Below are 26,856 nucleotides of genomic sequence, written 5' to 3'. Positions count from 1 at the left end.
GAAGAGAACTCAAATGTATGTATACGAATGCTAGAAGTCTAGGAAACAAAATGGGGGAACTAGAGACAATAGCAAGAAATGATAAGTTGGAAATCATTGGCATAACAGAAACATGGTGGAATGAAGAAAAACAAATGGGACACAGTACTTCAGGGATACAAACTATATAGAAGAGATCGAGTAGGGCAGAAAGGTGGAGGTATTGCCCTATATGTGCAGGAAGGAGTAGAATCTGTTGAAGTGGCTACGATGGAAACGAAAGAGAAGCTAGAGTCCCTCTGGGTCAAGATTCCTGGACAAAACAGTGCAGCCACGAAAATTGGCCTTTTTTATCGTCCCCCGGGACAGGCGGATGAAACTGACTTAGAAATGATAGAGGAAATCAAACGAGAATGCAAGACGGGCAATGTAATAATATTGGGAGACTTCAATTTCCCGAGGATAGACTGGAAAACTAGGAACCTCCAACTGCGGCAAGGAGGCCAAGTTCCTGGAGGCGCTAGGGGATTGCTTCCTGGAACAAATGGGTGAAAGAGCCGACAAGAGGCAACGTCACCCTGGACTTGGTGCTAAATGGCCTCACGGGACCGACAAAAGAAGTAGAAGTTACGGTACCGCTGGGGACGAGCGATCACAATGTGATCATCTTTAAGCTTGACATCGGGAATAGAAAAAGTGCCAAAACCTTAACCAAAACCTTTAACTTTAAAAAGGGCAAATACGATCGCATGAGAGCCATGGTGAAACAACGACTCAAGAAAAAGGTGGATAAAATTGAAACAGTAGACCAGGCATGGTCCCTACTGAAAAGTACTATCACAGAAGCACAAAACCTACACATTCCGAGGATCTCCAAGGAAGGGAGAACAAAAGGTAAGGGAGAACCGGCATGGCTTACCAGACAGGTGAAGGAAGCCATAAAAGAAAAGAAGGACTCTTTCAAAAAATGGAAACACATCAAAACGACCGAAGCATGGAAAAAACATAAAGACGAACAGAAGAAATGTCACAAGGCGGTGAGGGATGCCAAAAAGGACTATGAAGAAAAAATAGCGCAAGAGGCCAAGAACTTCAAGCCCTTCTTTAGATACGTGAAAGGGAAAAAACCCGCAAAAGAGGCGGTGGGACCCCTGGACGACCAGGGAAGAAAAGGGTACATTAAGGAAGATAAACAAATTGCGGACAAACTAAATTCCTTCTTTGCGTCTGTCTTTACGGAGGAGGATACTGCAAAAATACCAGAGGCAATGAAAGTGTTTAATGGAGTAATGGAAGACAGCCTCACCACAGTTGAAGTGGAGTTGGACCAGATATACTACCAGATCGACAAACTTAAAAGTGACAAATCCCCTGGACCGGATGGAATTCATCCGAGAGTCTTAAAAGAATTGAAGATTGAAATCGGAGAGTTATTGCAAAAACTCACCAATCTGACAATCAGAACTGGACAGATACCAGATGACTGGAAGATAGCGAATGTCACGCCAATTTTCAAAAAAGGATCGAGAGGAGAACCGGGCAACTACAGACCAGTGAGCCTTACGTCTGTCCCTGGAAAGATGGTTGAAGCACTGATCAAGGATAGCATAGTCCGGCACTTAGATACACACGACTTGCTGAAACCCAGTCAACATGGGTTCAGGAAAGGGAAATCATGTTTAACGAATTTGCTTCAATTTTTTGAGACCGTGAACAAGCAAATTGATAGTGGAATGCCAGTGGACATAATTTATTTGGACTTCCAGAAAGCATTCGACAAAGTTCCGCATGAAAGACTTCTCAGGAAACTACAAAGCCATGGAATAGAGGGAGATATACAAAGGTGGATAGGCAAATGGCTGGAAAACAGGAAGCAGAGAGTGGGCATAAATGGGAAGTTCTCAGACTGGGAGAAAGTGACTAGTGGTGTGCCCCAGGGCTCGGTACTTGGGCCGATTCTATTTAATATATATATCAATGACCTGGAAGGCGGAATATCCAGTGAGATCATTAAGTTTGCAGACGACACAAAGCTATGCCGGGAAATCAGATCGCAGGAAGATAGCGAGGAACTCCAGAGCGACTTGTATCAGCTAGAGAAATGGGCAGAGCAATGGCAGATGAAGTTCAACGTGGAGAAATGCAAAGTAATGCATTTAGGTAGTAAGAATAAGGAACACGAGTATAGAATGTCAGGAGCAACTCTGGGTAAGAGCGAACAAGAAAAGGACCTGGGTGTACTGATAGATAGGACCCTGAAGCCGTCGGCACAATGTGCAGCAGCGGCAAAGAAAGCAAACAGAATGTTGGGCATGATAAAGAAAGGAATCACGAGTAGATCGGAGAAAGTCATAATGCCGCTTTATAGAGCAATGGTCAGACCACACTTGGAATACTGTGTACAACATTGGTCTCCCAACCTAAAGAAGGATATAAAACTGCTGGAGAGGGTGCAGAGACGAGCAACGAAACTAATAAGAGGTATGGAGAAATTGGAATACGAGGAACGACTCAAGAAACTAGGATTGTTCTCCCTTGAGAAGAGGAGGCTGCGAGGGGATATGATAGAGACGTTCAAAATACTGAAAGACATCGATAAAATAGAGCAGAAAAACAAATTATTTACATTGTCCAATGTGACACGGACAAGAGGACATGGTTTGAAACTAAGGGGTGACAAGTCCAGGACAAATGTCAGGAAGTTCTGCTTTACGCAGCGAGTGGTGGACGCATGGAATGCTCTTCCACAGGAGGTTATTAAGGAATCCACTGTGCTAGGATTCAAAGGCAAATTAGATGCACATCTCCTTATGAGAGGCATAGAGGGATATGGGTGATTAGAACAATCAGGTGTATACCTGACTGGGCCTCCGCGTGTGCGGATCGCCGGACTCGATGGACCATGGGTCTGATCCGGAGATGGCAATTCTTATGTTCTTATGTTCTTAAGACAACCTTTCAAAAGCAATTGAGTAATACTAAACTAACCTCATATTCTGCAAAATAAACAAAACTGAAAAAATATGTTTTAGCTTTTTATTTGCATATGTTAATAGATATTTAAAGTATCAGTCAAGATATGTAATGTCTAAGAGTGGGTCCATAGCATTATTTCACCTAAAGTACTATAGCTGTATGTGATTTATGAAAAGGAAAAACCCTGAAATTATTCTGGCTACCGCATCTAAAAAAAGATATAGCAGAACTAGAAAGATATAGAGAAGGATGACAAAAATGATAAAGGGGATGGGATGGCTTCCCTATGAGGAAAGGCTAAAATGGAGAAGAGATGGCTCAGAGGGCATATAATAGAGGTCTATAAAATACTAAGTGGAGTGGAATGGGTAGATGTGAATCATTTGTTTACTGTTTCCAAACACAGTAGGATTAAGGGACATGCGATGAAGCTACTAAGTAGTAGATTTAAAACAAATATTTCTTCAATCAGTGTAATTAAATTCAGGAATTTGTTGCTAAGGAATGTGATAAAAGCAGTTAGCTTAGCAGGGTTTAAAGGATAATTTACTAAAAGAAAATTCCAAAAGACATTATTAAGATGAACTTTGGAAAATCCACTGCTTATTTCTAGATAAATAGCATATAAGATGTCTCCAAAACCCTAAAATGTCATCATGGGACCTACAGAAGGCTCTTGCTACTGTTGATGTGAAAGTGCATGCCTCTACAATCAGAAAGAGAGACTGCACAAATTTAACTTGTATGGGAGGTGCGCAAGGAACAAACCTTTGCTCTCTAAGAGAAACATTAAGGCCAGACTGAAGTTTGCCAGAGAGAATGTAGACAAACACCAGGACTTGTGAAATAGTGTTCTATGGACAGATGAGTCTAAAATTGAATTATTTGGACACCAGAAAAGAGGACATATTTGGTGTACACCAAATACAGCATTCAAGGAAAAGAACCTTATACCAACTGTGAAGCATGGAGGTGAAAGTGTCATGGTTTGGGGATGCTTTGCAGCAGCAGGAACTGGCCAGCTCACCATCATAGAATCCACCATGAATTCTACTGTGTGTCAGAGAGTGCTTGAGGAACATGTGAGACCATCTGTAAGAAAATTAAAGCTGAAGCGGAACTGGAGCCTGCAATATGACAATGACTCAAAGCATACCAGTAAATCCACCAAGGACTGGCTGAAAACTAAGAAATGGATAGTCCTGGAGTGGCTGAGTCAAAGCCCTGATCTTAATCCCAATGAGATGCTTTGGGGCGATTTGAAACGGGCTGTACATGCAAGAAACTCTCAAACATCTCACAACTGAAAGAATTCTGCATTGAGGAGTGGGCCAAACTTTCCTCAATGTCAGAGACTGATAGATGACTACAAGAAGCGTCTCACTGCAGTTATTTCAGCCAAAGGGGGTAACACTAACTATTAGGGTGTCCTAATTTATTCCTCAGTTAGAATACACATTTTTGTGGATATCTTTTGTTTCATGAGTAAATCAAGGAAAAATCACTTTCTTTTCCAGAGATAGATTTAAAAAAAAAAGATTTTACATGGATATGTGAACATTTATTTTAAGAAAGAACTGAATATTTCATGGTGTCCTAATTTTTTTCACATGACTGTATATATTTTAACAAATGATCCCAAAACATGCCTTTTACTTACATGATATTTGATAAAATAGTGTAATTGCAATGTTAATCAAAGTGAATGCCTTAAATTTTTTTATGTTACTTTGACATTTCCTCCAAATACAGTACACATACAAGTTAGATATGAATCCATGCTGTTTTCTGAAAAAAAAGAAGAGATTGTCTATTGCTTTAGAACTGAGTTTTACAGAAATACAAACCCCCCCCCCCCAAAAAAAAAAACAAAACCAAATAGCCCACTTCTGGTTTGGAAGGCCTAGAGAAAAATGTATTTGAAATGCATTAAACCATTTATGGTGGGAAAAAGTTATTACTTTCAAATTTAAAATGCTAACCTAGAGAACAACAAGTAAAAATGACTTGGTTAGGGCTTCAGTAAGAAAAGTCAGAAGCTGATTCAATGTCACATAGTGTCTCCTGATTCATACTTTAATGCTCTAGTAAAGCTCATTTGGTATTTGATATATAGCCCATTGGTACAGCCATCTGAACAGTTCACAATCTAATCAGATACTCTAAATCAGGGGTGTCCAACCTTTTGGCTTCGCTGGGCCGCATTGGCTGAAAAAAATGTTTCTGGGGCCGCACAAACACGCAAACACTGCAGCAAGACAGAGGAAGGAGCAAGACGGTAAACACCCGGGGGCAGCAGAGGAAAACACTGCATCGCCCTCGACCGGGGCAGCACATAATACTTCACTGGGCCACTTGTTGGACACCCCTGCTCTAAATATTTTCCCTATCTGTCCCAGCAGGCTCACAATCTAAGGTACCAGAGAATATCACCTCTGAACCAGCCAAGCTTGATTATCCATGTACAACTTAATGCTTTAAAACACTTAAAATGAAGTTCAGCACAGAGAAGGTGAAGGTGAGGAGGATAAGGAAAGAACTAGAACTTACCGTTTCATAAAATTGAACTTGCTGCTCCAGGTACAGACGAATTACACCATTGTAGTCATAAATCCGATTACTGTGGAAGTGATTCATTTCAGCTAGAACAAAAGCAGTGCCACAAGTTAGTCTACATGAGTTTTCTAAAGTATGTTACAGATCCAGAATCTGTGTTTGGTTCTGATCACTATGTAACACAATTTTTTTGTTAGGCAGTAAGTGCAATTTCCTAATTGCTCATGCCTGAAGTTTAGAAAATGTTTTGTTATTTCCATAAAAATTTGCTTTTGTGACCAGGATAGTCAAATTTTGCAATTTACCCATTAAAAATGTGAAAATGCCAAATTTTCATATTTTCATTCTTATAAAGTCATAAAAAGCAACATATGAATCAATTAACATGATTTTATTATATTGAAGTTATACAAATATGACCACATAAGATTTAGATGCGAATAGCTTTTTTAGATTTGCGAATCAGCCCTCCTAGAGAATGACACGAGGACAAATTTGTTTCTGTCCCCATGGGATCTCAATTTCTCCATCCCATTCCTGCAAGCTCTGCCTTAATTGCACAAGCCTCAAATACTTATGATTTTAAAGTGTTTGAAGCTTGTACTATTGTCTCCCATCATGTTCTCATTATATTGTCCTTGGTAGTGGCATTTGAAGTCTGGTATATCCTGGTGGAAACGCTCATTTTGCTTCTGGAGTATGTGCCCATGTTTGCCTTGAATGTCTCAAGATGAGCATCAAGGATATGGACTTCGACATCATACAGTTCATTTTATTGTAATTCTTCACCAGATTCTCAACCAACTTCACATAGTTTTTGGCCTTGTGATTGCCAGGAAGCCCAAAACCACTGTGACAAAGCTATTCCAAGTTGCTTTCTCCTTCCAATTAGCTTCTTGGGAAATTCCTTGCACTCTAGGAGCTTTGACCTTTGCCTCAGACAGATTAGGGAAGATGTCTTGAAGGTATTTGAAGGCTGCTGATTCCTTATCTATAGCTCTGACAAACTGTTTCATTAGGACCAAACTGATGTTCATTGGTGGCATCAGCACCTTCCAGGGGTCCATCAGTGTTCCCATTTGATACTGTTTCTCTCCACAAAGAAATCGGTCAGCTGTGGCCAGTCCCACCTTCGGTAATGCCCGTTTGTTATCCCTACTGTCCCAAAGGCAGAGATAGCAGGGAAACTTGATAAAGCCACCTTGGACACCCATTAGGAATGCCACCATTTTGAAGTCACTGGTGACCTCCCAGGTACACTCATCATACTTCAAGGCACCTAGTAAGGTCTTGATGCTGTAGTGATCTTCTTTGAGATGCACTGAGTGAGCCTTAGGCCCGCCCGCAGGATTGGGCCCATGTGCCTAAGGCCCCGCCCACAGGAGGGGCTTAAGGCTCCTGGGCCTATTCTGATTGGCCCAGGCGCCTTAGGCCCCCACCTGTGGGCGGGGCTTTGGGACGGCTGGGCCAATCCGGCCCCATTCTGGCGTCGGCTGCCTGACGGACGTATGGGTTTGGCACCTGTCTGTCCGGCCAACTTTAAAAAAGGTACGGGGAAGGGGGGCGGTGGTGGGGGTGTCGTGGGGTCGGCCGGGGGGGTCGCGTCGACGGCAGGAGGGCCTGGGATCCCTCCTGCCCATATTGTAGTGGGGGGTAGAGGGTCGCCGGGGCCAGGGGGGCTTGGGCTCCCTCCTGGCCCAATCCAGTTGGGGGGGGTCGCCAGGGCCAGGAGAGCTTGGGCTCCCTCCTGGCCCAATCCAGTTGGGGGGGGTCGCCGGGGCCAGGAGAGCCTGGGCTCTGTCCTGGCCCACTCGAGTCTCGGGTTGCCGCGGGCCAGGAGAGCTTGAGGCATCTCTCCTGTCGCGATGGTTGCGGTGGGTAGGTTGCCGGGCCGCTGAACTGATGGCGCCAGCGGCCATCAGCTCAGCAGACCCTTTTTCGGCACTTAGACCTGGTTTGACGACGTCTAAGTTAAAAAGGTCTAAGTGCCGACTAGGCAACCTGTAAATGTTTTGGTTATACCTGTTGTACGCCTAGGTGTAGGTCGGCCCACCTCCCGCCCACTGCCCGCCCTTTCCCCTCCTCTAAACACACCTCTTTTCTCTCTGTGCGTCTAGAGGCAGAGGAAAGGCCTAAGCTGTTTTCAGAAACGTCTAAAAACCAGCTTTGGTTATGGGTACTTGGACGATCAGACTTTTTGATCATCCAAGTAGCCATTTAGGACACTTTTTAGACTTTTTTTTTTATTATTATTAACCCCATAGTGATGGTAGGTGCCAACAACTAATTCATATATTCAGCACCACTATCAGTTTAGGTGGTATATAACTTTTTAAAAAATAAATAAATATGGCAGTACCAAATATATACTTGAATATAAACCGGCATTTGGGGGTCAAAAATGGGGTCCCGGTTTATTTTCGGGCCAGCGCCCCCTCCCAAACTTACTGCAGGCCGCTGTCAGGTTCTGCACCCTGCCCCCCTCCCTGGCACATCTATCGTACCTCCTCTGCCGATCCCTGGTTTTCCAGAGGTACAGCGAGCTTTCCACGCTCCTGCCCCGCTGCTAAACTGGTCGGTCGGTCGCTGCCGTGAATTCTGGTTTCTTCAGCTGCTGAGCGGCACCGAGCAGCAGCGCGCTTTGGCGTTGAGCGCCTTCTTGACCGTCTCTCTCAAATTCTCGTGAGAATTCACAGGAGACAGGAAGCTGCTCATCGCTGAGTAGCAGCGCCAAAGCGCATTCATGCTCGGTGCTGCTCAGCGGTTGAAGAAACCAGAACTCGCGGCAGCCACAAAATAATTGTAGTTTCTCTCCATCAAAACCATTTAAAAATAGAGAGGACCCTTTTTACTAAAAGGGCACCAAAGTTTGTTGAGCCAGCTTGAGGGCAGAAAGACCTGGGCTCCATTCCTCAGTTAATTAGCTGCTTTCTATGTTAGCCTGAACTGGGGATTTTGCAGAAACAGCATTCACAACTTCTCAAGTTGGAGAAATTAGTCATCATGCAGTAGTGACATCTGGTGACCAGATTCTACACTCATGATTGCAGAGTTCAGTCAATAAATGAAAGAAAGCTGGTAAAAAAATATATAAAATAGAGGACAGGAAGTTACAAATGAAGGCAGGAAAACCAAAGTGGTCAAAAATAAGTGGATAAAAACAAATAGTCATTGGGAGAGAATGTATTTTTGGACACTGAGTGCTGAATGCATGATGAATCCCTAAAATCCTAATTAGGCTGTAGAACAGATTATGTCAGAGAAGCAGTATTCTCATGCTTTCCTCCACAAGATGTCTCTTTCCCCAAATCTTTCTTTTCTAATTGTTGCTGACCAAGTCATCAAGAACCCATTTTTAATCATTGCGAGTGAATACTTTACCTTGCAATGCATAGGACATGGTGCTCACTCGCTTTACCATGTTCACCTTGTCCTGAGGTGTGATTTTACTTGTGGCAACCAATTTATCACTCTCCTTCACTTTATCTATTGCGGCCTGTAATGGAAAAGAAAACAAAACTACATACACTGTAATGTCTGGCTTCCCTAAACAAAGTTGTCAGATATGCCTTTTATTGTTGAAGCTCTAAACACATCAGAAGACATGCAAATTAATTAGTTTCTGCCCATTTACCTTCTCATTGTTAAACCAAAAACAAGTTCAGAAAAATACGAGGTCCAACAATTAAGTTCATGAACTCATTCTAGAAAAAGCGCTATATACCTCATTGCTGAATATCATTATGGTCCTTTCGAAATACTTCCCTTGGGAAGCATTTCCCTTGGGAAGCTATGCACCGATGCCAGCATCTAGTCCACCCTTCAAAGCAATTTTGGAACTCTTTCTGGAATTCCCATCAGAGCTGTCGTCTGGGAATGTTATCAAAATGTCTTCCTTTCAATATTTCCTTTATCTTTGTGTGCAGAACTTGTGCTGAGAGAAGCTAAGCTCTAGGAATTGGTAAAGGAAACCATTTATAGTTTGCCTTGAGAAGCTTACACTGGAAAGGGTTGTTAGCAGCCAAATAAGTAGAACTGTTCAAACAAGCTTGGAACTGTTGGCAATAGGCAAACTGACTGAAATGAAGTTACTCACTACTGTAAAAGATCTAATGGGATAAAAACATATCTTCGGGAGGGATCTATACCAGATCAAATGATCCCATAGGCTGGTTTGAACCAGGATTTAAACCAATGCAGTATTCTAACATGAGGTTAAAGTTATATGAGCCAGCAGAGCTTGTAGGCCTAGCTCTGATCAGGACTTGGTGTGGACAGATAGAGGTAGAGATAAGTTATGAAAGGGCTTACAGGGAAGGACAAGGGGATTAAAAGGGCTTAGACGCCGGTCACCTTACAGGTCATGGACCTGATGGGCCGCCGCGGGAGCGGACTGCTGGGCGCGATGGACCTCTGGTCTGACCCAGTGGAGACAACTTCTTATGTTCTAAGAAAAAGTCATTGGGGGGCCAGATCAGGTGAGTAGGGAGGGTGTTTCAATATAGTTATTTGTTTACTGGCTTAAAACTCCCTCACAGACCGTGCTGGGTGAGCTGATGAGTTGTCATGATGTAAGAATCAAGAGGGACCATTTTTGCAGAGAAAACAAAAAACAAAAAACCCAAAAAACAAACTCTGTGGCAGTGACGGTGTTCCTAAATGGACTTTATTTGAAAGTTCCAAAGGTACACTAAAATCATCCACATAAAATAAATTCATCCACATAAAAATAAGTTATCCTTATAAAAGCCTTAAAGGACCTAGTCCGCTAGGGATACAGGACCCAACACAGTCCGCGTTTCGACAAAAAGTATTCTGCAGGGGGGTCCTATAAAGGTGAATACGTGGGAAACAATTGTGTGGTGAGCCGGAAGTGAAACACTGTTTGCACTTTTTGTTGAAACGCGGACCGTGTTGGGTCCTGTATCCCTAGCGGACTAGGTCCTTTAAGGCTTTTATGTGGATAACTTATTCTTATGTGGATGGATTTATTTTATGTGGATGATTTTAGAGTACCTTTGGAACTTTGACACTTTCAAATAAAGTCCATTTAGGAACACCGTCACTCCAGAGTTTTTTTTGTTTGTTTGTTTGTTTTCTCTGGATTTTCTTCTCTGTGGATATTTTGGGGTCAATTCCTTTTGTTTTTGGACCATTTTTGCACACACCTTTCTCATGCCAAGATTTTCAGTTAAGCTTTTCCTGTTTCTCTATGAATGTTTATTTGGTCTGCTATGCTACTCATGGTCAGCTGATTTTGACACACAATTCAACAAATCTTGGCAATGTTTTCATCAGTTCTGCTCATTACTGGCCACCCTGACCTCTCTTCATCAGTGACACTTTCTCTCCCCTCAGAAAACATTTAATCCATTTGTACACTGCCATTTTCTTCATGGCATTACCCCTAACAACTTGGACTAACATTCCTAATTTCATCTCCACTCTTGTCAAGAGTAACAAGAAATTTAATGTTCGTTCATTGCACCAATTCAAGCTCCGACATTCTTGCGATGGCACAAAACATGCAACAACAATAATGAATGCTATTCAGCAAGTCACTGCCACACTTTGCCACAAACACAGCTGTGAAATATTGATACACCAAGGTTATAAAACCTTACAGAGCTGTTTGTACAGTGCTGCCAACATAAGCACAGGGTGGCAAGTTCATGAACTTAATTGTCAGACCTCATTTTAACTGCTGAACAAAAGGGTTTTTGATTCATGTTATAAAATTGCAATTACCCAAACAATGTACAAGGAAACTATATCTATAAATACTGGGTGGATCCAAATGCAAGTACTACACTACAAAAACCTAAACGATCCCCTATTTCACTGTTACACTCGTGGCACTTAATCCCAAACTTATTCATGATTAATATGCCTGAAGTGCTCAGAACCTGGTAGGTAAAGTACCCGCAAACGGGGACACGCCCCCAAATGCAGACTGCTGGTAATCATTGCACTTCTGTGGTATATATGTAATAAATACTACTCTCACTCTGTCTAAATTCTTATTATGCATTCAATAGATAAATTTTGAATCAAATTGAAAGGTGGAAAGTTATGAAAACGACCCAATCCTGTCAACTTCGCACTTACTTTAAATTATCTATTGAATGCATAATAAGAATTTAGACAGTGAGACTAGTATTTATTACATATATACCACAGAAGTATGGTGATTGACCAGGGGTCCGCATTTTGGGGTGCGTGTCTCTGTTTGCAGGTACTCTACCAGGTTCTGAGCACTTTGGGTATATTAATCATTAATAAGTTTGGGATTGAGTGCCACGAGTGTAACAGTGAAGTGGGGGATCGTTTGGATTTTTGTAGTGTAGTATAAAATTGCAATTGACATCTGAAGAGAAGAAAAGAAAAAACCCATATGGGAAGGTAAATTAATTTGTCTGTCAAATAAAAAGCATCACAAATAAGGAAATCCAGTTTTCTCCTAGACCAATGAGCTGCTAGAAATATAATACAAAAATGTTGTTCTGAACAATAACATAACGTAACATATATCTTTATTTATATACCACGAGTGCCTTTCGGTTCAAGGCAGTTTACATAAAAATGACCAAGAGTTAGCAAGCTACATTAAAGGAGAGAGAAATGAGAGACTGGTGGATCACAGATAGGGAATTAAGAAGACCTAAACAAGAAGAGAGGTACTAAATAAGTAAGGGAGTTCATAGTCTGAGAGTAGCAACATGGAGTCGATCAATGGAGTCGACAGGAGTTTTTCCTGAGGATTTAAGGTGGGTCGTTGGTTTTGGAGAAGAGATGTGTTTTGAGGAGCTTTCTGAAGTGCATATAGGATGTGGATGTTTTGACCATTTGGCTCCACTCAGGATCCTTGGAGGCAGCTTGGAAGGGTAGGAGTCTGTTGATGAATGTCTTGTGGGTGTATCCCTTGATTGAGGGGAAGGTGAAGAATGACCGAGGTCGAGTGGATTGTCTGGGTCCAACGAATATGAACTAATTGGTGAGGTAATTAGGTAGTAGACCGTGCAGAGCTTTATAGAAGATACATCAATGTCACAATCAACACAAAATAAACAAATTTTTTCTGGAAAATACCATCAGTTTAAATACCCCACCACCCCATTATTGCCCATATATGATAACCACTCCAAGTTCTCATGGTTCATAACAGTAGTAATATGACAGCCAGAGCTTTTTGTAATGAGTAATGTTTACAAGTCACCTAATTTATGGCACTCTTCTGAGGGAAAAACGATAAGATTTTTCATCATGTGTTTATATGGCTATCAATGTTTCCTATAACTAGAACCAGAAGAAAAGGACATAGTAAGATTTTAAATTTCACCGCTTTTTCTTTGTTGATATTTACTTACACTGCTTCCCTACTATACTTTTCTTTGACGCTGGAATACAAGTGGCTATTATCATCAGAAGCTTTGAGCCCTGCTTGTAAGCTGTTTAGTGTCTGCAATTACCATCTGACCTCCTGGTGAACATTAGAACATCAGGACAGCACTGGACCCAACCTTTGTGACATCACTTAGGTTTGCCAGAAGTGCAGTGTGCCGGGATGCAGTGTGCTTCCTCAACGCACTGATGGGGCACAACAAAGAAGAACTTCTTCATGGGGACAGTGGGGACTTTGTCAGTTCTTAAGGTTGGTTATTTCTACCATGAATGTTTTTTTATATTGCAGTTATATCTGGTATGGGGTATTATGGCGAGGGTGAAAAGAAAGATCTGAAAGATATCTCAAAATGTTAGAGCAAAATGTCTTCTAAATTAAGTCTGATTTTAAGAAGATTCAATCTCTCTCTCATAAATGCTAGTTCTGTAAAAATAAATAAATAAATAAATACCTGTGATCTATGATTATATTAGAGATAGGAAGCCTGGTGTGTATACGTTTAACTGAATCATGATGTAGTCATATTAAATTAACTATATCCTGCAATTTATTTAGCGATACATCATCCAAGAGAGAATTGGAGGAGGAGGAGTTTTGATCCTTTTTAAGAAAATGTTTCAATTTAGTAAAAAAAGCTGCATTTAATGTGTCTGGAGTTGAGCTAGTGTTTTTTACTTCAGTGCCATTAAATCTAATCTTAAGTTACTGTGCACCCGGACTTTTGTATGAAGACTACAGGCAGTCCCTGGGTTAAGAATGGGTTCCATTTTTAAAACCGTTCTTAAGTTTAATTTGTATGTAACTCAGATCCTGTACAGTACACAGTATATAAAAACATTACAGAACATTAAACATTAAAGAAACAGTCCTCAAAATAAAGTACTGTAATTTAGATAGAAAGAAAAGGTTTCCACTTACTTTTGTTCTTCATCTGTCCCACGGTTCCCTCTCCACCATATCCAGCATTTCTCCCTCTCATCTCTGTTCCCCATGCTTCTCTATTTCACTCCTCTCCCACCAATATATCCAATAATTCTCTCTCCCTCCCTATGCCCAACAATTCTCCTCTTTCTTCTTTCCCTCTCTGCACCATCTCTCTTTCCCTCTCACTCAGACACCCAATTCTCCCTTTCTATCCCCCCACCTCAGCATCTCTTTCCCTCACTCCCTCCATTTTTCCATCATATGTCCCAAGTTCGTGCCCCCACCCTCCTTCCTTTCTTTGTCCAAAGTTCATGCCCCCACCATCCTTCCTTTTTTTGTCCAAAGTTCGTGCCCCCACCCTCCTTCCTTTGTCCAAAGTTTGTGCTCCCTCCCTTCTGTGTCAACATGACCTTGCATCTCCCTTCCTGTGCCAACTCGATCCTCCAACTTCCTTCCATGTCCCAATGTGCCCCTGATCATCCTTCCCTCTGTTCTGTGTCCCAAATTCATGCCCTCCCTCCCAAGGGTGTTTATCCCTTCCTCTGGCAGCTGCCTCCTCCCAGCCGCACTTCTCTCCACCAAATCCATGGCCGAAGTTCCTACACGAAGCCTGCGGCTGACCCAGAAGCCTTCCCTCTGACATCAGAGGAAAGCTCTGGGTTAGCCGCAGGCAAGAGGCCACTGATTGTGGCTTTGCGAAGAGAAATGTGCGGAATGGGAGAAGGCAGCCAGTCTGCGGAGAGTAAACACCTGCGGGAGGGAGGAAAGGAGGCCACAAATTTGGGCCATAAAACAGAGGGAAGAATAAGGGGCGCATTGGACAAGGAAGTGGAGGCGGAGGGTCACGTTTGGACAGGAAGGGAGGAAGAGGGGGCGTGTTGGCGAGTCTAATGTAAGTTGAACATTCTTAACCCGGGGACTGCCTGTATTCACCTTTAATTGAGATTTTGGTTGAGTTAAAATTGCTATGCTCAATGTTAGGAGATTTTAATTTGCAAGTGGATGATAGAATGAACGATACCTGTTTGAATTTCTTAGAAGGAATATATTCTTTGGGATGGGAACAAGCATTGGATAGTCCAACATATCAAAGAGGCCATATTTTAGATCTGGTAATTCTCGATAAGAATATTCTATTGAGATTGCTTAAAAAATATGATGTTACACAAGTCCCTTGGTCTGATCATTACTTAATTGAAGTTACAATTTTTATAGAAAGTATAAAGTTCATTGTTGAAAATAGTAAAATATGCCATCACTGTAAAGTATATGAACTGACAGATTTGAGGGAAGTAATCGCAAAGGAAACTTGGGAGAAGTTTAATCAGTATAATGTTTCCAATACTGTTGAGAAGTAAAACACCTTAATATTAGAAATTTGTTAATAGTGAAGCCCCAATACAAGAATAATTGTATTGGAAGGAGTAATAGAGCTCCTTAAGTTTAATAGTAAACTGTAACAAATGGAAAAGTAATTTGAGGAAGTGGAAAGGGAATGGAGGACGTTTCCGCTTAGACTGACTTTAGAACAACATAAGACTATTATAACAGTTGGAAAGAAGGATTATTTTAATAAGAGTATTGAATCATCACCATCACAAAGTAAGGAGTATTTTGGTGTTGTTTGAAGTTTAAATAGACATGTAGAACTTGAGCACAAGCTTAAATTGATTATGATATCATGGCACAATGATTTTTTCAAAAGATAATGTTGATGATAAAAGGACTTGGAAGGAAAGCCAACACCAAAAGAAATAGAATGTAGTGTTCCTGGTGATGAACACTGGCTAGATAGAAATATTAGAAAAAAAACCCAACAAACATAGGGCTCAATGTTGTATGATTGTGAACTCCTATGAATTAAAACAAGTACTATACATAAGACACACTTTTTCCTCCCCAAAAAGTGGGTGGCAATAAGGGTGCGTTTTATGGAGCGAATACAGCCCCCCTCCCCCGGTACCATTTTTTAATTGTGCTTTATTGGCAGGAGCTTTCTGTGCTCCTGCCCTTCCCCTCCGTAAACCACTGCCTTCCTGATGTCTTCCTTCAACTGCAGAGCAGTGCAGAAGGCAGGCGCAAGCTTTTCACGGCCTGCCTGGACCCACGCTGCTCTCAGAAATAGCTTCTCATCCCGCGAGAACTGATGGAAGTTATTCGGAGAGTGCACCACTCTGCAGCTGAAGGAAGACATCAGGAGACAGTGGTTTACAGAGGGAAGGGCAGGAGCACAGAAAGCTCCTGCCAATAAAGCATAGCAGCAACGAAAAGCTTGCGCCTGCCTTCTGCACCACTCTGCAGCTGAAAGAAGACATCAGAAGGCAGCAGTTTACAGAGGGAAGGGCAGGAGCACAGAACGCTCCTGCCAATAAAGCACAATTTAAAAAGGTACATGGGGGGGGGGGATGGAAGAGACTGCCAGAGATACTGTGCTGTGGTGGTGGAAGAGACTGCCAGTGATACTGTACCAGTGGGGGAGAGTTGGAAGAGATTGCCAATGATATTGTGGGCCAGCAGCACACCAATTGTTTTTCAAAAACATATGTTGGCTTGTTCAGCTACAAGTCACTGACACCTGGCAGCATGGATCTCCTAAAGCACAGGGCCTCAGTGGTCTCTCCAATACTTTTTACTTTGTAATAAAAAAGTTGTTTTTAGAGGCTATACTCTTTGATTGAGAATTTTTGTGATGAGTTTCTACTATTTCTTTACTATAGCAGACTAATCCCTGGTAAATAGACCCTTTTTTACAGGACAAGAACCCAGTGCCAAGTTAATGGGAAGCATTTTCCTGAATTTTAAAATGTGGGAAACTTTGGGGCTGTGGCAAAAAGGGCCTTTGCATCCCTTAGTTGGGTCTTTAACCATCACTCTAAGGTCACTTTGCACATGCTGGAAAATGGCTGTTTTTTCATATTCTAATTTAGTGGCTCCTGAAGCCGTGAAGCATAGGACTTATACAAGCTGCAGCTAGTTAGAAGTAAGGGAAGGCTCTTGGCTAGAAGCCCTGGGTGAGAGGTTTCTTGGAAAGTCTCTAGAGCTGGCCTCAGGCTATAGCACTAGCAGGCTCCCCCAGTCCCATAGCAGCAGGCCTCTTCACTCCTCCCCCTTGAAGGGGATTTCCCAAATATATCCCATGCCTTGCTTCTTTTTTTGGCAGCCTCCTCCATCATGATGCCCAGAGGTTTAAGTTCAATCAGATGCAAGCTGGCATGTGCCCACTGTTCTGTTGCTATGTTTGGGTGGCCAGTCCATTACAGGACTGGCCCCTACCACATCCAATATGGTCTTGTTCTGGCATTTCGTATAGAAATAGACAATCCTGCAGTCTGGGCACCCCCAATGCTACCTACCTGCCTGCCACTAGGCCTGCCTGCCCTTACCACTAGACCTGCTTGCCTTACCACTAGACCACCAGAGGGAGGACGGGGCAGGGTTGTGGGACAGGGTACACCATTTGGGTTCAGAAATTTTTTCTTGGCTTTTCCTTCTCTAAATCTAGGGGTTCGTCTATATGTCAGGTGAGTCTTATGGAGCAAAAAAATACTGTAACTAGATGTTTATAAGGGAATTATGGCACAAAATCTGAAAAAATAGATAAGAAATTTGGAGGTCAGTATTCAGAAGTATACAAAGGAAAATCAAAGCAAAAAGAGATGTATTTATTCTTCAAAAAATAGGTACTTTAGTTGCTATTTTGAAGAATAAATACATCTTTTCGCCTTGATTTCTTTTGTAATTCCGGAATACTGGCCCCCAAATTTCTTTAATCCTCAGAATATTCAAATTGGTTAATACAATATTCGATATGAGATGCATCTTAAACAGGCACCCCAGGTTTGTACCATCTTCAGATAATTAGCTCAATATTTTTGCTCAAAATTGCAAAAATTGAGACAATCTTTCACTGGTATCGATATCATTGATCCAAAGATACTGTTTTCTTCAGATGTTGCTTCTCCGGCTGACTCAATATGGAATGAGTTTAAAATTTCAGATAGGGAAGAATTTGACAAGCATACAATAAATATGTAAAATCTTATTGACCTTTAGACAATTTCCCTCCAGCCAATTTTAAAATCAGCTCTTTTAAAATTGGAAAAGGGACATGTTTAATTGGATTATATTATCTAATATAATAAAACGGTAAGCTGCGCATGCGCAGTTCCTATGCGTGCGTCCGTTTTCCGTGAGCTGTAGCTAGGAAGTGCGCATGTGCAGCTTACGGTCTTCTTCCTCCCCCCCCCCCCCGCCGAGGCGGATGTCGGCCACGGCGGCTGCTGGCCGCCCGAAGCTCACTCTCTCTCTTCCTCCCCCATGCGCACTTAAGAGGATGTGGGTAGCTGACAAGTGCTGTGTCCGTCCGTGGCCGGCGGCTTATGCGCATGCGCCGGCTTGGCGCACCAGAGGGCAAGATGAAGGGGGTGCAGAGCAGCGCTGGCGGCGGCAGTGTCCGGTAGGGAACACGTCCATGAGTCCCCTCTCCCGTACCAACCGCTGCCGCTCCTGTTTGAAGTGCCCTGCTGAGGTTTGCGGCCAGCTGTAGCGAACCTCGCAGGCCGCTCTCCACATGGAGCACGTTCTCTCTGACGCGATTGCGTCAGAGGGAACATGCTACCATATGGAGAGCGGCCTGTGAGGTTCGCTACAGCCGGCCACGAACCTAAGCAGGCCGCTTTGAAATAGGAACAGGAGCGGCAGCAACCAATGGATGGATGGAGTGAAGGTAAGAATGGGAGGGGAAGCGAAAAAGAAGGGCTATGGAGGCAGACAGGAAAGAGGGCGGCTTTGGGGGAGGGGGTGTGCTGGGGTCAGACAGCAATCGGGGGGAGGAACAGACGGGGGCTACAAAGCAGGCAGGCATTGCACAACAGGGGAGAGAAAAAGGGGGCTGCTTGGGGGATGGTTGTGCTGGGGGCACACAGCAATCAGTGGAGGAATAGACGGGGGCCACGGAGCAGGCAGGCATTGCACAACAGGGGGAAAGGGGCTGCTTTTGGGGGAGAGTTGTAGCTGTGGGCAGACAGCAATCATAGGGGAGAACAGAAGGAGAGCACGGAGCAGGCAGGCATGGCACAACCAGGGGCCAGGGGGAGAGGGAAAAGGGGCTGCTTTGGGGGGGGGAAGGGGTGTGCTGGGGCAGACAGCAATCATGGGGGGGAACAGAAGGGGCCACGGAGCAGGCCAGGTAAGGCACAACCGTGGGTGCCAGGGGAGAGGGAAAGGGGGCTGCTTTCGGGGAGGGGTGTGCTGGGGGCAAAACAGCAATTGGGGGGGGTAGGAACAGAAGGGAGGCCACGAAGCAGCAGGCATTGCACAACAGGGAGAGAGGGAAAGGGACGCTTTGCAAGCAGAAATCCAGGGAGACAGACAGGAAAGAAAGACGCACAGACAGGGGGACTTGGGAGAGACACAGACACAAAGAATGACAGACAGACAGCGTCCAGGAGAGAGAGAGGACAAATTTTTTTTAAAAAAACCAGACATACAGACAGCTATTCTAGCACCCGTTAGTGTAGAACGGGCTTAAACACTAGGTAGCATATATAACTCAAATATAAACCGATCCAAACATGAACCGAGGTAACTTCCCCCTCCTCCTCAAAAATTACATAGTTTGAGGCAATGAAACCCCTTTTCCCTAACATGAAGAAAAAGAAGAGAATGATTTGCAAGCCTAAAACAGAGATCACTCCAGAAAGAACAGGCTCAAGGAAAAAAAATGCTCTAAAACTAAAGCCTCTTTGTAATCAGTCTCCACAATTTGTTCATCAGGACCATCTTCCTAAATACCCATGACTTTATAAAGAAATTAATTTTGTTAACAGGGAATTCCCTGGAAAGCTATATAAACAACAAAAAACTATGAACAAGCCCATAAGCCTTACTTCATCATGTCCAATCAAGTTTTAAATGAAGAGTTTATATTACGATGTTAATACAAATCAGACAAATGTAGCCGTTAACAAAAATCTGGTTTGCTTTTTGCAATGTCTGGAACCTAATGCGGGCTCTTAGCTGCTAGAAATACTGACCTCCTCCTATAGCTGGTAACTACGCACAGCAGGCTTTGCTGGGGGGGGGTTTGTTCCATCTAAAAACTGCAGACACACTGGGCTGCTATCAGCTACCAGCAGCAAAAAGAAGCAATGTACTTCGCTCAGAACCTTCCAAATTAACCCACTTGGTTCAGAACCTTCCAAATTAACCCACTTGGTTCAGAACCTTCCAAATTAACCCCTCCCCCCAATTTCCTTAAGCCATTGATATCACCACCTCCACTATGGATTAATCTATATCCCATAAACTTTCAAATAAATTCTTACCTTGTGAGTTCCAATAATGTCAGGGAAGCAACCCAAAAAATCCCTTGTATTCATGATTGGTTTTCCATCAGGAAAATGAAGATCTTTCTTTGGCTAAAAATAAAATAAAAGGCTCCTTAGTAATGAATGCTAAGTGCAGTGCATGACTGATACACATTTAGGTTGATCAGCAACACAGAGCTAAAAAGAAAGTTTTCTGATGAACATGGCATATAGACTGGGCTGTGGCATCCAATAGAATTTTATTTCTTACAGTGTTAACATACATTTGTTTCCCCACTACTACCACTCATCAGGACTCTCCCCCCTTATTCCTGTCATAGGTTGTAAGGCATATTGCTTACAGGTGCTCTTTGCTCTTCATCAGTCCCTCATCCATGTATATCTACAACTTTAAGGAAAAACATACTGCTACTACTTATCATTTCTATAGCGATGATAGACCTGTACATTAAAACATTCAAGAGAAAGTCCCTGCTCAGTAGAGCTTACAATCTAATCATAATATAGTATCATAGCCTAACACCTTTCCTTATTCACAATATAAACATACATATACACACTTTTCTCTAAGCCCCTAAAAGATACAAAAGGAAAAATAAAATATGCTGTCAAAGTTTGCAAGGCAAATACTACTACCACATTTTCCCTTATCATAACAAGCCCAGCATCCATATTCTATATTTTTGTGCTTAAACTGAAAGAAACACTCCTAATCCACCCATGGCTGAGTCACAAGACTTCCTTGGATTTCATCACCTGGACATGTCCTATGCATTAGCATTTCTTCTGTTGACGTGGACTGCTTATGTGATGGTGCAATGGCACATATTTTGCTGTGTTGTGGTTAACACTGTTTGCTTTAATAAAAATATGTATTTAAAAAAATTTCAATCAGTGCTAATTGCCTTGTTGTTTATTTTAATTACACACACAATTTAGGTACACAACCAAAACTGTGCATGTAATTTTGGATGCTTTTTAAAATAAAATTAGGGGGCGAGTGAAGAAATATTTTCTCTGACTTGTTTTAAATTTACTACTTATTAGCTTCATTGCATTCCCCCGAGTCCTTGTATATTTTGGAATTCACATATACTCATTCCACTCCACTGTGTTTTATAGTTCTTCAAACCGCCGGTCTGCGGACCAGTGCCAGTCCGCAGAAAAATTCCTGCCGGTCCGCACAGGACCGGCGAGATCAACTTCTCAATTTCCTGCCGGTCCGCGCAGGACCGGCAAGATCGAGGAGCTATCATTCGCGCAGGGGCCGGAGACATAAATAGGGAGCCTCACACTGTGCTTTCTCTCCCTCCCAGCGGCTCTCCTTACAAACGCAGCGATTCAAAACGAAGCCTTGGAGCTTTTGCTGAGTCGGGGCCGCCTCTGATGATGCAACTTCCGCTTTCCTCAGAGGCGGTGCGACCCAACAAAGGACCTGAGGCTGCCTTACTGAATCGCAGCGCTGGCAAGGAGAGTTGCTGGGAGGGAGGGAAGAAAGCTGCTGGGCATTGTGAAAATAAAAAAAGGGGACAGTTGTATACTGGACCTGGAGGAGGGAGAAGGTGAAGATGCTGCTGGGAGGGGGGAGAGTGAAAGGAGTCTGGGAAACTGCTGGGCATGGTGAAAAAAAAAAGGGACAGCTGCTACTGGACCTGGAGAGGGAGAAGGAGAGATGCTGCTGGGAGGGGAGGAGGGAAAGGAAAGGGAAGAGAGTTACTGCTGGACAGGGGGAAGAGGGAAGGGAGAAGAAAAAAGGAAGGAAACAGCTTGCAGGGAGATTAGAGGAGGGGAAGGGGAGAGACAGGAATGAGATGGGAAGGGGGGTCAGCAGAGAAATTGAGAGGACAAAGATGCTAGATCTGGTGTAGGAGAGATAAAAATGAAGAGGGCAGTGAAGCTGGAGTGAATCGTGTAAAAAGGAGAGAGGGGCATAGGCTGATGGAAAAGGGGAGAGGGGCATAGAAAGAAGACAAATACCATATGGAAGGGGGAGAGGCCAGACAGTAGATGGAAGGGGCAGATGCTGGATTGAAGAGACAGAGAGGGCAAACGCTGGAAGGAAGAGAGTGAAAAGAAGATGAAAGCAGAAACCAGAGACAACAAAAGGTAGAAACAAATAATTTTATTTCTATTTTGTGATTAGAATATATCAGATTTGAAATATATATCCTGCTAGAGACATAACTGGGGACTGCAGTATTCTGTTAGCATGATATTTCTATGAACTTGGCTTGTTCAGTTTTCTTGATAGTAGAGGGGATATATGTGAAGGGGAGGGGAGACAGGGGTTTTGTTGGTCCGTGCTCTGTATATTTGTATTTATAAAATCACAATTGTTCAGAATATTGTTTTTTTATACTTTAATAAAATACGTTCAATATGAAATCATAATTGCGGCTTGTGCAGATGGGATCAGATGGTTTGCGGGGACCGAGCTCGCAGAGATGGGGCGTAAACGGGGTTTTAAAATTTTAGTCCTAGTAGTTTGCCGGTCCACAAAATAATTCTTTTATTTCTGCCGGTCCACAGGTGTAAAAAGGTTGAAGAACACTGCTCTATCATAGCTCCCCTCCTCAGCTTCTTCTCCAAACTGAAAAGACTTAGCTTCTCTAGCCTCTTTCTCATAGGGAAAGAGGAAAAAGAACAGGGAATGGGACTTGTATACTGTCTTTTTATTGTTTCACATTCAAAGCGGTGGGCAATGGAGAATTAAGTGACTGGCCTAAAGTCACAAGCAGCAGCACTGGGATTTGATCCCACAACCTTAGGGTTGATCCATGTGAATAATGGATCATTGATTGAACCATGTTAATGAAAAGTGTGGAATTTTAAGTATGGAACACTGAGCCGTCATGAAGTTCCTATTCCTATGGAAGAAAATGCCAAAGGAAATCCATGAATGTATGATGCAAATATTGAGTAATAAATGCCCAACATATTCTAAAGTGAAGAAGTAGTGTGTACACTTTCAGCATGGGAGATTTTGAGACCGAAGATGCAATAAGGTTTGGCAGGCCTCAAACTGTGTCAACTCCTGAAATTGTTGACCATGTCCATGACCTGATTTTGGCAGATCGGCAATCGGCTAAAACAATTGCTGAGATACCTCAGATATCCAGGGAAAGTGTTGTGTGTATAAACCATGAGCAGCTGGGTATGCAAAAGCTGTCAGCCAAGTGGGTGCCCAAATGTTTTGAATGCTGACAAGAAATGACATCTAGTGGACACTTCCAAGTTGATGTTACAGCATTTTCAGCAAGGTGCAAACCTTTTGGAATCATTAGTTACTGTTGAGAAACTTGGTTACACTACCTACATCTAATATACCGACTCAGAGGAGCTCATGAGTGGGGAACAGGCCGAAAAATTGGAGCACATAGAGGTAAGTAAGGAGGATGTCCTCAAACAGATAGACAGGTTAAAATGCGGTAAATCACCGGGCCCGGACAGGATCCACCCAAGGGTTCTGAAGGAACTAAGACAAGAAATAGCGGGCACAATCCAGCATGTTTGCAACCTATCCTTGAAAACTGGTGAGGTACCAGAGGACTGGAAATTGGCGAATGTCACACCTATCTTCAAGAAGGGATCGAGGGGTGACCCCGGGAACTTCAGGCCGGTGAGCCTGACTTCAATTATAGGGAAGATGGTGGAAGCTATGATCAAGGACGGCATTTGCGAGCACATCGAGAGGAATGGCCTACTGAGAACAAGCCAGCACGGATTCTGTAAGGGAAGGTCGTGCCTAACGAACCTTCTGTACTTCTTTGAGGGAATAAGCAGTCGGGTGGACAATGGGGAACCCATAGACATCATTTACCTCGATTTTCAAAAGGCTTTCGACAAGGTGCCACATGAAAGGCTGCTTAGGAAGCTGTGGAACCACGGGGTGGGAGGGGATGTGCACAGATGGATCAAGCACTGGTTGTCGGGTAGACTGCAGAGGGTCGGACTGAAGGGCCAATATTCTGACTGGCAGGGAGTCACAAGTGGTGTGCCACAGGGATCGGTGCTGGGGCCGTTACTCTTCAACATATTTATCAATGACCTGGAAAAGGAGGCAAAGTGCGAGGTTATAAAATTTGCAGACGATACCAAACTGTGCGGCAGAGTTAGGTCCAGGAGGAGTGTGAGGACCTGCAAAGGGACCTGGACAAGCTGGAAGACTGGGCAAACAAAAGGCAAATGCGCTTTAACGTGGAAAAATGCAAGATCATGCATATAGGGAAAAAGAACCCGTTGTTCAACTACAAATTGTGGGGGGGGGGGGGGGGTGGGGGGGGCATTGTTGGGAGACAGCAGACTTGAGAGAGACTTGGGTGCGCTGGTGGATGCATCACTGAAGCCATCTGCACAGTGCGCAGCAGCCTCGAAAAAAGCCAACAGGATGCTGGGCATCATAAAGAGGGGCATAACAACCAGGACGCGGGAAGTCATCATGCCATTGTATCGAGCGATGGTGCATCCACATCTGGAATACTGCGTTCAGTATTGGTCGCCGCAGCGCCTCAAGAAGGACATGGCGGTACTTGAGAGAGTCCAAAGGAGAGCAACGAAACTGGTATAAAGGGCTGGAACACTGCCCATACGCCGAGAGGTTAGGATAGGCTGGGGCTCTTCTCTCTGGAAAAAAGGAGGCTCAGGGAGATACGATAGAGACCTTCAAGATCATGAGGGGCATAGAGAGGGAGTGGATAGGGACAGATTCTTCAGACTGAAGGGGACAACAAGTACGAGGGGGCATTCGGGAGGAAACTGAAGGGAGATATAGGTTCAAAACAAATGCAAGGAAGTTTTTTTTCACCCAAAGGGTACGTGGACACTTGGAATGCGCTACCGGAGGAAGTGATTAGGCAGAGTACGGTACAGGGATTCAAACAGGGATTGACGGATTCCTGAGGGATAAAGGGGTCGTGGATACTGAGGGAGGTAGCTGGTATGTAACAAAAGTATAGAAAGCTAACCAGGTAATAAAGTATAAAAACCCAACAGGTCGTGCATGTGCAAGACTGGAGGGTAGGACTTCGATGGGAAGATAGGACTTCAATGAGAAACCAAGGTGGCAAGGGAGCCCCTTCTGGTGATTCAGACAGGTCGTGACCTGTTTGGGCTGCCGGGGAGTGGACTGCCGGGCAGGATGGACCTATGGTCTGACCCGGCGGAGGCACTGCTTATGTTCTTACCATGATCCTGAAACAAAAACAACAGTCCATGCAATGACGGCACTCAGGCTCTCCAAGGCCAAGCAAATTCAAGACCCAAAAGTCAGCAGGAAAGTTCATGGCCACAGTGTTTTGAGATTAGGAAGGTGTTGTAATGATCAACTATCTTCCAAGGAGCCAAACAGTTAATGTAGACTACTACTTAACTTGCTGTGCTGATTAAAGGAGGGTATTGAAAAAAAAAGGAGAGGGAAGCTGCGGAAAGGAGTTTCCTTTTTGCAAGACAATGCGGTTCTATTCTACTGCGCATGTGGAGAGACACGCTGAAAAACCGCAACCCACGCAGGGCGCCGCTACTACCATGTCTCTGCCTACTTTGCCATGGAGCTACAGATCATGGAGGCAGGAATCACAGAGGTAGGAGTGCGCATGCGCGCTTAGGGTTCTATTATTATTGATTAGATGTCCAAAAAAGGTAGAAAGTGAAATATGCCAATACTAGAAAATCCTGTTTTTCAGTTGCAGGTCCAGTTTTATGGAATGAGATACCTGGAGCAATACAATTCTGTGAAAATGTTTACAGTTCAGGAAATTGCTTAAAACATACTTCTCCAAGATGGCGGCAGCTTGTAGTCAGCATCTAAGAGAGATCTGTTAGCGGAACTTGAATTTACTTACAGAGCCGTGATGCCTCATTCAAAATGCAAGAGGAGCATTCAAACATATTCCCTTGTTGTTTGAACATCTACCCCTGCGCAAAGCTCCATTCTTGAGTTTGCAACCATCCTCGGGAGTTCCATCTAGATTCCGGAGAAGTATCTGGTTTATCTTCGGCAGAAGAGAGGCCTGAGGATTCAGGTTGGGAGGTTTCGCACTCCCCTCCGGTGGCAGTTCTTCCACTGCATCCTGCTTCAGTCGTGGCCAAGTTGGGGAACCCTGTGATTTTTTTTATGGAGGAGACCCCAAAAACAGGGGCAGAAGCCATGAGAGACAGCAAGAAGCAGTGAGATTTGGGAGCGAGCGAGCATGGGAGCTCCTTCCAACTAGCAAAACCTGCAGTGGTGACATTAGAGAGTATCTGGGAGGCTCTCTTGAAGCTAAACACCTCTGTGGACAAGTCTTCCCAGGAAATCGTGACACTCATGAGTACTGCGAGTATCTTGGGTGAAAAACTCAAAGTAGAAAAGAAGAATTTTCTTTAGGAGCTTAAACAGGTAAGGATAAGGTGGAAGATCGTCAGGAATTATCTTCTGGAATTGTTAAGGATAAAAGTATTGCTACTTTCTGACTCTTAATTGCTACATTTCCTGTGTATTTGGAAACGAAATAGAAAAATAGAGCAACTAGAGAACTTTTAATTGTAGATTTAATTGTGAATTTTCCAAAGTCTTTGGGAGTGACTCCTATGGAAATGTTATAAAAAATACTTAATTGAAGTGTTGAAATTCTCCCTTGAAAATATTCCACCAGTGAATTGAATATATTATATACCTCTTTTTTTAAATTTCTTTATTCATTTTCAATATTT

General features: G+C 43.3%; 1 protein-coding gene across 1 annotated transcript in view; it reads right to left on the bottom strand.

The window, feature by feature from the left end:
- Positions 1-26,856, bottom strand: part of SNX9 (sorting nexin 9) — a 178,221-nt gene that overhangs the window by 18,629 nt on the left and 132,736 nt on the right. The window contains 3 exon segments of the mRNA XM_033935714.1: positions 5,506-5,597; positions 8,893-9,007; positions 20,164-20,256. Of these exon segments, the coding sequence (XP_033791605.1) occupies positions 5,506-5,597; positions 8,893-9,007; positions 20,164-20,256 (300 nt within the window).

The sequence above is a fragment of the Geotrypetes seraphini genome, chromosome 3, assembly GCF_902459505.1.
Source record: "Geotrypetes seraphini chromosome 3, aGeoSer1.1, whole genome shotgun sequence".
NCBI lineage: Eukaryota > Metazoa > Chordata > Amphibia > Gymnophiona > Dermophiidae > Geotrypetes > Geotrypetes seraphini.
This window is presented reverse-complemented; position numbering and strand designations above follow the sequence as displayed.